This window comes from Centropristis striata, chromosome 19 (genome assembly GCF_030273125.1).
Source record: "Centropristis striata isolate RG_2023a ecotype Rhode Island chromosome 19, C.striata_1.0, whole genome shotgun sequence".
Lineage (NCBI taxonomy): Eukaryota > Metazoa > Chordata > Actinopteri > Perciformes > Serranidae > Centropristis > Centropristis striata.
In genome coordinates, this window is record NC_081535.1 from 12,889,991 (window position 1) to 12,902,317 (window position 12,327).

General features: G+C 39.7%; 1 protein-coding gene across 2 annotated transcripts in view; it reads left to right on the plus strand.

Annotated features, from left to right (window-relative positions):
- Positions 1-4,073: 4,073 nt before the first annotated feature.
- kcnn2 (potassium calcium-activated channel subfamily N member 2) overlaps positions 4,074-12,327 on the plus strand; it is a 29,035-nt gene continuing 20,781 nt past the window's right edge. For both annotated transcript variants that reach the window (XM_059358024.1, XM_059358025.1), the window contains exons 1-2: positions 4,074-4,942; positions 5,647-5,742. In XM_059358024.1, the coding sequence (XP_059214007.1) occupies positions 4,172-4,942; positions 5,647-5,742 (867 nt within the window). In that variant the 5' untranslated portion in view covers positions 4,074-4,171. The remainder of the gene's footprint in view (positions 4,943-5,646; positions 5,743-12,327) is intronic.

Consider the following 12,327-nt stretch of genomic DNA (forward strand, 5'->3'; position numbering starts at 1 on the left):
TCAAACTGTGGGAAGGTCAGAAAGGTTCACACCAAAACAAAGATAGGAATCACATAGCTCAGCTAATTTATTAATGTATGCCTTAATTTGTATCTTGTCCGTTTTTTCAATATGTGTTCTTTAGCACACAAATAATTCACACTTCCACACACACTGAATAGCTCAAATCTCTCTTGGCAGAGTTAATAAACTGCACTAATTAATAATAATTTGCGAATCATAATGACCAAAGAACATCTGTGGATGTATTTCAGCAAAATGACACCAACAAATGCTGTCAACACATACAAATGACCAAGTGGAGTCCAGTTTACTAGACTTTTACACCAAACTTTTGTTCTCCCCTCCATCCGTTTTGTTCCACAGTCACATCATTTAGCATCATTTAGATTCCTTATCTCAATCATGGCTCGGATCTCTCTCCTCTGTGCCGTCACAGTCACCTGAGGCCTTGACGTTATTAAAAAGAAGTCCTGAAGCAAAATGAAACCTGAGCATAACAATAACAAAACAAAAGCAATTTCTCAGCGCACCATCATGGGAATTTCAAAGCGATCAATGTTTCTTCGGACAGCTAGAGTTTCTTCGAATAATAAATATACAAGTATTTGTCATGGCGACATGGTGTAAAGACATATTGATAACCTTTAGAGCACATATTGATGACTGTACATCTGAGACACAGGTGCAAGACTGCCTCAGATATGCTGGAAAAGGACATAAGATTCCTCGAAATGTATCAAATGTATCATGTTCTGCAGCTGTGTGCATTCAAACAATGTGTTGCACAGTTTAAATGTAGCTTAACAAGAAAAAGAGATGTGTGACTGAAAAAAATGCACAAAATGAGATGTTGTAAAATACTTAAACTGTAAGTTTAAATTTCCTATTTATTGATAGCCAATTATGATGTTGTTTTGAGTGTTATGTGTCCACTCCCAGTGCATTAATCTGTAGGAAAATGCATGTGAACCACTGTCTAAAAAGTATGTTTTCACAGAGGAAACTCACAGATTAAAGGTTGGTATTGAATGGCCACGACTCTCCAGAAGGTATGAGGTAAAGAGTGTTCTTGATGTTGGTGGTTTTAATGGACCAGTTCCTTTACCCAGAGCAAACTGGGGGGAAAAAAGACCTCTGAGCATCTGAGAGGCTGTTTCTGTCAACCTAAGCAGGCAGCTCACTTTGCGGCTCGCCTCACTCCACATTTTTCTACCTACTTGTCAGAATGATCAAAACACAGTCCAGTAGGTAAACACATGGAGGGGGAGAGTAAAGTGGTGCTGACTCTGTGCTTGTGTGGAGCAGCTTTATGTTTTTTTTCTTTTCTAGGTACATCAGAAGGGTACAACAAACTTTTTATTCATGAGCCCAACAATCATTTTTCACTGCACGATTTAAAAGGCACACTTGATCTGAATTACATTTATAGTCAATGGGAATGAATAGAGATGAGATTATGATCAAGAAAGGCAGCTAATGTGTGTCTACAGTAGATTTTCATTCAGATATGTATAAAAAGCCAACAGAGTGAAAATTATGAAACGTGAATGTGTATAATAATGTTTGTTTCCATAAATGTTTACATTTTAATATTTTTATGTAGGATTTTGACTTTGTTTTCTTAATTGGGATGCATTGTTGAATTCTCCTATACACTACAGTATATTTAGTCAAAATTTCTGTGTCCAAATCTTGCTATGATCTGTGATTTTAACACTGTGGTTCTGTGTTGTTAATCCTAGCTATGTGTGGATATTTGAGGTCTTTCTTGACCTATACACTTACAATAGCATCTACTGTTTATGAATCATCTGTGGTTTTATCCTATTAAGAGCAAATGTCAGTTTGTAGATTAATAAATAAAAGTCTTCCTTTTGTGAGGCAGCGCCTATATTGGATTATATATTTTTTTTCATGAGACAGGTCAGTCTTCACAGTTTTTTCCACCAGTAGGGGGAGTAATACCCAGTTCCACAGAAAATAACACAGAACATGAATGAATAATATGTGTATGACTAATATGAATGCACTTCTACTAATTATAGTGCCTTGATCATAAATCTCTAACTTGATGAATAACTGTCCTTATAGGACTCACACTGGACTCCATGAGAAACTAAGAAGGCTCATGTCAGATCTCCCTGAGCAAGACCTTCATGTTTATGTATTTATAAATAATTATATTAAATATTATATCTATTTAAAACACTTTTTATACACATTTTGCCTTTCTATTTTTCCTATATTCTAATATAAATTATTATTTTATGATTTTAATAATATCAATGTTTGTAATCAGAAAGCACAGGCATTTTTAAATGAGCGTGGCCAAATTTGCCTTGCAATTAATTGTTTTAATTGTTATTATTATTATTATTGTCGTCATTGCTATTGTTATTATTATTATTATTATTGGTATTATTATTATTAGTAGTAGTAGTAATAGTAGTAGTAGTAGTGTTACTATTATTAGTGTTGTTTGATTTAATAATAATTTAATGATTATTTTTATTTGTATTTATTTTATTTTGTTATTGTAAATTTGCCATGGCATTTTACAATAATGAATGTTCATGTTGGAAAAGAAAAACACATATTACCCTTTGATAGATAGATAGCATGGTATATCCACTTGAGAAATTACAGATTATTTTGAGTGAAATGTTACCAAGATAACTGAAAAAATACGACATAAGTGAGGTGTGCTTTCTACTGTAAACCATTTATAAAGATCACCATTCCTATCATCAACCCTCCAGCGTCCTTTCCTCTGTGTGTGTCCCCCACACAATAATAACATGTTGCTGGGATAAGACAGGTTACTGTGTCCGATGTGTGGCTTGAATGTACGCAGACTCTTCATTCACTGGACTCCAGACACAGAGAGAAGAAAAGCTGGGAAGGTAGGGGGCTGTCACGTGGTGTGTCGACCCAGCCAATCAGGAGTAAGTGCGCATTGCGATCCTGTGCAGAGGGCTTGTTTTATTAAAGGGTTGGTAGTGATCAATGAGCGAGTGGAGCTGTCCACGGTGCTGAAAGTTAGTTCCTGATGGACTGACTTTCAGCACTGAAGACAGCTTCACTTTTCTAACCCCTGTTGAAAACGATGCATGTGAACAAATACATAATATCATACGTAATGTGTTTACACTCATCATTCCCAACTTTGCCGATTTTTTTCTGCTTCCATTGATGATACATTTATACAGAGAGAGACAACTTTATGACTCCAATGCAACCGAAGCCTTGTGAGCAAACTGCGCAGCTCTGACTATAATCCCACTACAAATACAAAAACATAACTCCAACATAGCCTAACAGCCCTAAGACTAAATTTGTTGCTGCTGCATACGCCAAGACGTGTGGATGATTGGGTTTCAGCTTTTGCTTTATGCCTCCACAGCTGCTCAATCTCGGGCAGTTGGCTGTATTTCCTCGGGGTGATATAACTCTTCTACTCCATTAATAACGCAGCCACCAGCGGTCACATCAATCTGTGGCTGCAGACACGAGCCCTGGCCATATAGGTGCTACAGGCCTGCACGATCACATGGTCACCGGCCAATGAGCTGAATGGAACCAGCACCGTGTAAATCAGCGGTGACATCGAGCTACGTGTGTTTCCTATGAAGTCAATAAATGGGGAATCAGTTAGGAATTTATGAACAGGGCTGGCTGATGACTGTTGTGTGTAAAAGCTAAATTACATCTGTCAGTATCCCACAGAGCAGAGGTGTGTGTTCATTGAGTGAGAAATGAGAAAATAAGCATATTATATGTGTTTTTATATGGTAAAGATGTTTTGTTTTACTTTGTTTTTGGCTGTGGTTTCATTGGAAAAAAGTTGCGCATTTTTATTAAAAGTTCAGATATTTATAAAGGTGTAAAAGTGCACGTAGATGTGTGAAAATAACAAAGCAGTAATTCCTTCTAGTTTCTGTTGATCCTGATGAAATAAGGCTGGGCTTCACATCTCATGGTTGCAACCTTTTCATGACGTCGAGACAGTTGTTTTGGTCCCCCCTGCCCAATCGGAGGCTCCGCTCACATTCTACCGGAGCCGAAATGGGTCTATTCATGCAGCGGCTCTGTCCTCCCGTAAGTACCATAACGCCCTTCGTCGGGTGCTCTGTGGTACCCGACTGCTGCTTTAAACGGCAGCACTGACATGGAAACCCCATTGCAGCTGCAGAACGATTTCTTTCCAGAGCAGCAGTTCCAGCACTGTAAGTACCAGCACTACTGCGGGCGGGAGGATCGGCTCAGCAAGCAGCACGACCAATGCTGCACCTGCAATAACTGCACCTGTGATGCGAGAAAAAGCCTCGTCTTTCGCGGGACGTCGCCGACCACTGTGGGAACTTTAAGGACACCTTCGGAAACGTCTTCGAGACAAGGTTGCCAGTACAGCGTCTGCGAGTTCACACCCTCTAGTCATGGTAGTTCATCCAGGCATCATCATCCTCACCATCAGCAGCAGCATTGCCGCGATCGGCAGCGGGGCAGCCTGGGCAGCAGCCACAAAGACAGTAACTCCTACAATGAAATAGCCATGAGCAGCTGCAGATACAACGGCGGCGTAATGCGGCCGCTGAGCAACTTGAGCTCGTCCCGCAGAAACATACACGAGTTTGATTCCGAGTCCCAGCCTTTGCAGCCCATCTCAGCCGCAGATGCGTCGGACACTTTAGTATCCAAGCCGGAGAATAATTCCACCACACTGATGCCTTACGCATCGGGAGACGGAGGGGGAGGCTGCAGCCACAGCGGCGGCAAATCGGGGAAAAAGAAGAACCAGAACATTGGGGAAAAGCTCGGGCACAGGAGGGCCTTGTTTGAGAAAAGGAAGCGGCTCAGCGACTATGCTTTAATCTTTGGGATGTTTGGGATCGTTGTTATGGTTATAGAGACTGAACTCTCATGGGGAGCCTATGGAAAGGTGCGTATCTACACACATGCAGGTTGAGAGTTAATTTAGCAGCATGTGACTGACGGAGCAAGGAAATTATGGGGGGGGAAACTTATGACAAAAGTGTTTCTTTTTAGAAAAGCAGCCACTTTGAATAAAAGTCTGGGCTCACTACAAAGTGTCCCGTGTAGTCACATTGTCACATGCAGGCCAAAAGGCCCACTGCTGTCCAACCATGAACCCCAATAGTACAGAAACATTTCAAATGTCAGAATTTGTTGCAACACACTTAAAGAATATGAGTTATTACTTGCAAGTAGGGCTGGGCAATAGATGTTAAATCGATATCCAAAACTATATCTAGTCACCATAACATAATCTGGTATAAATGTTTACTGGTTTTAAAGGCTGCATGATGGTGAAGTGTAATTTTCTGAACTTACCAGACTGTCCTAACTGTTCTATGATTTGCCTACTTGGTCATTATATCCACATTACTGCTGATTTTGAAAGAAGCACTAATAGTAAACATAGTTGCAATATCAATATGAAGGTACTTGGTTAAAAATGTTGTGATATTACATTTTCTCCACATCGCCCAGCCCTACTTGCACGCTTTATTTTCTAGATTTCTGTCATGCATGTAACTAAGGCTGGTTTACCACCACAAGAATGTGAACTTTATGTCGTGCTGTTGTGTGTTGTTTGGCTTTAGTGTTGTTGCTCTTTTCCAGGAGTCCCTGTATTCATTAGCTCTAAAATGCCTGATAAGCCTTTCTACAATCATTCTCCTGGGGCTGATTATCATATACCATGCAAGAGAGATACAGGTAATGTTGCAACACGTTTCTTCTTCTTTTCTTTTTTTTACTGTTAGTGTTTGAAGGGTCAGCAGTCTGATATAACAGCAAATGTCTTACCACATTAACACATTTTACAACCTTATTTGATGTCACAAGTAGGTTTGGTAGTAAAAAGGTTTTGCAGGAAGTTGCAGGTTAGAAAAGATATTTTACTTGCAAAAATATTACTAAAGCAAATGACTGCTTGTGAAAGAAAGTGTTAGATTTCAGTTTCTGTGCAATGTGGGAGAGTATAATTACTCAATTAAATCCTATTTATTTTGCATAATATCTTTCTTCATTCCAAAGTAAACACATCTAATGTTTGTCCCATGACTCTGGATGGTTTAAACATGAAAAAAAAATCCATACACCTGTGAATGCATGAACAGCAGTGGAGTTTTTCTGTGCTGTAGACGGATCAGCATCCTTTGGGACCACATTAACTGTTCATTATACGTTTTGATAAGATTTAGGAACTCCTCATAGAGCTCAGTGGATGAATATAGATTGTCAGCCTCTTCTTAGATGTTCTAACACTTAGACAGTTTTATGACCTTGCCTCAGAGCATTGTTGCATTACTTACAGTTCTTCTGCGCTTCAGCACTTGTGTCTTTGTTGAACAGCCACAGAATGAATGGTGCCACTTTCTGCAGGGTGGACGTACTGTATGTTGCCAGAAAGCCTTCATGTATCAGATACTTTCTTTTCTTCTTTTTTAATCAAATCAGCTGAGAAGGAAAACCTCATTTGAAAAGAAACACACCTCAAGCATTTTCTCAAATATTGAGTGGGACCATGTTTAATCATGTTAATGGACGAAAGAAGGTGATGGTGTTTTTTTGTGTGTGTTTTTATTGTATGAGCTGATCCAGCTGTTTCACCTTCTCTTAATCAAGATGAAGAATATTATAGTAGAACAGAAAATTATTAAATTTGAACAAAACATGCGCTTCTTATCTTTTGCATCCAAAGATGCATTAGCTACAGTATATTCATCAGCCTTGCTGGTATATTTAGTGCTTACAAGTCCCAGGGGAGTATCAGTCATTGAAATAGCCCAACAGTAAAATGTGTCGCCCCCTTCAGATGTCTCATTGTAAACCTTTCTTTATGAGGGATGATAGAAATGCACAGACATCATTACCATATTTCAATGCATAACAGAAGTGTTTTCATTTCCCCAGCAGACACTTCCCTGTAGCTGTTTATAAATTAGAAAGCGTACTGTAAGTGTGCATGAGAGGTCGTCCCTCCCCCAGCCGCCGCTGCAGCACCTTTTTTACCTTATACTGTGTAAATTATTCAATTCATAAACTGAGCTTTTTGACTTCTTTCTTGTGCAAACTTCCCTTGATGTTGAATAATGTAATGATTTAGTTGCGACTAATATCTTGCAAAGGTGCATTTTTCATCACAGCAGGTTTCCATTCAGTGACTTTTCTAACAGATTGTGTTAAATTGCTAGTCAGGCCTCAGCTTTATGTTTTTGCTTCTTGATCACAATAAAGCAGTTAAATGCTTAAGCACTGGCTTGTGCTACATACTTTCCATCCCTGTTCTCATATATTCTCTCTAGAGCCCAGCCACTATGAGATTTTGGAGACCCATACTGATTTCAGAGAGGAAAAATTCACAGATAACCGATGTGACGGCCGATATTGTTACATTTTTGACCTGGAATGAGATAGAGTTTGGTCGTTTTCTGTGAGGATTGTGCACCGTTTTTGCACCGATATGACCGATATGGCGGTTCTTGTTCAAAAAAATAACTTTATAGAACAATATTTAGCATTATAATTCATTATACATACAGTATATTTTATTATCGACCAGCTCTAAAAATGAGAAAATGATGAGTAAATAAAATCAAACATTAGTCCTGTATGTTAAATTGCATTTAAATGAAGAATAAATACAAATAAAATAAGTAGCTATTTCTGCATTGTTTTCTGCATTAGATATCCTATAAAAAAAGATTTTCATATTGGAAAACATATATGCCAATACCGCTAGATACCGATATGTCTTTGACAGGACCGATTCATCCCACAGTCGTGATGCAGCAACACATTTAAGGTGATGAAAGCAGTTTTAAAAAGCTTGAAGCCTCTTTTTTACACATTAAAAATGGCTGTGAAGCAGCATTCTTTCCTTCACTACAGGCAAGCTGAAATTTTCATTTTACCTCTAAAATTAGCTTTTCTTTCCAATCCTTTAATTGTCAGCAGCTGCACATTTACCCCACAGGAAGGCTGTTTCAAACCTCTTTGATCCAGACTCCTCTGACAGTCACGCCGATATCCAAAACATTTTTCACCCCAGATAGCTCGCTCTCTCCTCACAATGAAGACGTTTCCTGCTTTGCTGACCTAGAAAACTTTATAAAGGCAATTGTTTGTCCCAGAGTTGATTACTGCTATGCACTTTTCTCCATATATCCTCCTCCACAGTGATTCATATACAATTTATTCAAACAGAGAAGCCGAAACACTTATATCAGTAAGCGTCATCCCGTCACTGCAGTGTTACTCACTCCTTGCTGCTTCTCTCTAAATGTACCAGTTGATTATAAGCTCCGTCCTCTAATTCATCAAGTCCGCTTCGGAACAAACTATCAACCCGTTCCTGGAAACTGACTCTGTCTTACCATTTAAATTGAGTTCATAGTGTTTATGCTTCAACTTCCACCACACCAGCTGCTCCTTTGCTTCCCTGCCTGAGGGGCTTTTGTGCCTGTTGTTGCTCATCTGTCATTACTTGGTTCCTGCAGACTGACATATGTACTTTCGCATACACACACACACACACACAAATTAATTCTAAATCTATCTTGCTGATGACACACACACTAATGTTCACACAGTTGCGCTGTGTGTGTGTTTCCTTTTCATTATCTCTGTGCTTCTTTCATTTGCAGCTGATAAAACAAAACTGATTTTGCTTCATATTTGCTGTTTCAGCTCTATTTTTTTATCAGACCCACCCCCTGCTTGGTTAAAAGCCCCATCTTTTAAACATACCCCAGCCCCTAGTTTGTAACAGATGCTTACTGCTACGGCATAAGAGTACCTCATCAATTTAGTATTGTCTACTCACAATGGAATAAATACAAAAAAAGATCAAAAGAGCCAGATATTTTTTCCTTCCTTGTCAAAACCTGCCGTCTGCATTACCCACAATGCAACCTGACTGCCTATAGTTTGGTCAGATACTCAGGTGTGTTGTGCTAGTAGTGGCAAATGTAAACTGTACATCACTCAAGGAAATTTACAGGACTGTGTACACCTATTGAGGCACAAAAGGCCAAAGTTCCCTGCCCCCTTTTTGCTGCCACCATTAGGGGTGCTAATTTAGGAACACTCCTTAAGGTCATATTAAAGGGTAGAAACTAATGAATGATGTGGTCATTTGAGTGGGGAAACTTTTTGCAAAAGGCAGTAGGACTTGAAACAGATTATGCAAAATTGGTTAAAAAAAAAAAAAAAAAAAAGCCCCGTTAAAAATCTGCAGTCTCTAAACCAAATTTGACACTTTCTTACATATTTTTGTCAGACTTTTGACTTCATCAGTGTCCTTTTAATCTAAGCTTCTGACACAGAATATCACTTAAAAAATCACCTTCACACTCCATCCACTGTTGTGTTATTCACTATAATTTTTTTTCTGTTCTGTGACCCCCCACTTCATATTTATTATGACCTTACATGAGCACCAAAGTGTGTGTGATATTAGCAGAGTGCTATTTCTCAAGTGCACTTTTCCATGTGAGAAGTTTTGCTCCTGCAGTGAAATAGATTATGCATGCACATCCATGTGTACTCACAGATGCCTGTCAGATGTGGAAGCATAAGTCAGGATGATGAAATATTTCCTCACCACTTCTAGCCCCTTAAAACTGATTTACTTGTCAGACTCGGTAAAGACGGTGCCCTCTCATTTTCAAACGGTATAACAACGGGTTGTTTTTTCCTCCTCCGAGTGACTGAAAACGCAAAAGGTCAAGTCAGACAGGGTAGATATTGGACACCAGCTGTCATTTGAATTGTTTGGGGAAACATCTGCTGTGGTGTGATGGCAGTGATGGGTGACCCACTGAGCCAAGTGCATTAACAGAGAGAAACAGTGTGTCCGTGTTCTGCTAAATGTCCTTAGACTTGTTCCACCACCTACAATTAGGACACATAATCTTAATGTGTAATCCTCCTTTGTGCATATTGATGTTGTTCAAGATCTTTTTATACTTCTCCTTGAAATGTTATCGGCCTGATTCAGCCCCAGTGATGTCTTTTGTTAGCAGCTGGCAATCCGCCGGAGGAGTTTTTAGACTTTTAAGTTGAGTTTGCTGCGTTGGCATGGAGAGACTTACTGTACAGTACAAGTGGAAATGGAGAGGTTAGAGTCTGAAGCTGCTTCATGACTTTGATTTGTCATTGTCAAAGTGTGATATGAGCAACGAGCTGAAAGCATCTTCCTGATGAGTTCACCTTATTCCCAAACAGACAGAAACTGACATTTTGAAAGTTTTCTCTTCTTCTCCACATCAAAGGCTCATTGCCGAGGGGCATTTGTGTTAAGGCCATTGCTGTGTCGTTGTACCTTGTGATGACAGTTATGCTGAGTTTTCTTAAACTAATGCAAAATGCTTTGGGGGTTGTTCGGTCTTTGATGTGTACTTTTGTGATAAAAAGTCAGCGCTGATGTTTCACAGTTGCACAGCATTACATTTTACAATCTGCAGAAAAGATAAAATAACAACACATCGCCTAAACTCTGCCAGCGATTCCTGCCAAAGTCAGACTTGGCCGTGCTTGTCAGACCGCCCCTGGGTGGTGTGTATGTGTCAGAGATATGGTGTAACTGCAGGAGACGCTCTGCATTTCTCCCAGTGAAATCTGTCCTCTACCTGAGACTCCAGACGGGAGTCAGATAACCACCACTGGCTGGTGACCTCAATGTTTTTACTGAACATACAGTCTTTCAAGGGCGAGAGTTGAGAATCCTAAAAATTATTTATTGATGGCAATCACTAAATTGTGCTCTGTATGTGACTTTAAACATGCACATTATTTTTGGCTTATTAATTTGTTGGCAGCAGCAGCAACACTTTAAAGAAAGAAAGATTTATACGAGCTTTTACTTTGGCTCAGAGAGGCTTTACTTTGCTTGAATAGAAGAATGTATATGCAAATGTGAGACTTAATTTCAGAAACAAAAGCAAACTGAATCAGCAACAGCTTCAGATTTACTCAGCAAAGTGGCCTCTTAGTGGCTCACTTTGATATCATAAATAAAGCATTGCATTAATGTCTAATCGGGCAGAACCTCTCAACCTAATTCACTAATGAGATTGAGCGATTTCATTCTCAGTGACAAGATATATGTTCCCATCTCCACATTACACAGATTAAATATTGAGCCGGACTCCATTAGTTATATTGAGCGTCGTGAAACCAGTAACCAACCCAGCTTAGCATCGCAGGTGAGCTCCTCTGAGACCGCAGCGTGTCGACACAGGACGGCAGCGGGCGGAGTATGATCTCAGGACATCTTCAGCTGTATTGTCTCTCAACCTGACATGAGTGAAGCGTCCCCATGATGAGCGAGGGGCATGCACTCCGAGTGATTAGACTGTATTTTGTGTCCATCAGAAAACAAGCTGAGTGACTGCTGGATTTGTCCTCAAATCGTCCTCGTGGTCCCTGTGTCAGCGGTTTGTTCCCCGGGATGTGTTGCACAATGCAGAAGCATTATCTATGTGCTTTTTTGACTTTAATATCACTGTGAGGACACCAACATTTGGAAAGTGAAGGCATTCAGGGTTAATGTTAGAATTAGATTTAGATTAAGGTTTAGATGCACACAGAGGTATGTGTCTATATATTAATACAGGAACAATATTAAAGAACCAAAAACATCATAAAAGATGCCTTAAAGGGTCAGTTCACCTAAACTGCAAAAAGAAATCATTTTGTGTTTTCACCGTGCTGCTCATTTGTCTATAAAGGTATCTGGCTATGCAGTAAGATTTGATTTAATTTGCCCAGGTTTGGAGTCATCCATCTCTGCCTCAGTTCGGTGGTTTTTATGAGGCCAATTGTTTCTGGAAAGAAATGTCGCTGTAGAATTTATAGCCACGGCTCCACGGATGGCAATGTCAGTCAGGTTGTCCACCAATTCAACCTGACGCTGTCAGATAGTTTCTTACACAGAACCATCTGAGAAGCCGTTGTTTGAAACCGTTTGAAAAAAATACCTGTCAGGTTATTGGATGAACCATCTGAGGAGCAAGATCCTTCAGTGTTGTTCTGTGCTTGTTGCTACTGCAGCATCTACGCTAACCTCTTTAGTCAGTTTGTGACGCCTGAAGATTGTAGGAGCATTACAGGCAGGTCTGAAGGGATGTCAGTGGCACAAACCCAAGGCTTTGACCCAGAAGACCGGTGTTTGCCCAATGGAAACTTCTTGATTTGTGTTCAACATCACCAGTATAACCACCTCCGGTAGTTCTGTAGAGACGTAGTTGTTTTAAGCTTTACCCTGTTTTTTTTTTTCCTAATCATAAACAAGCA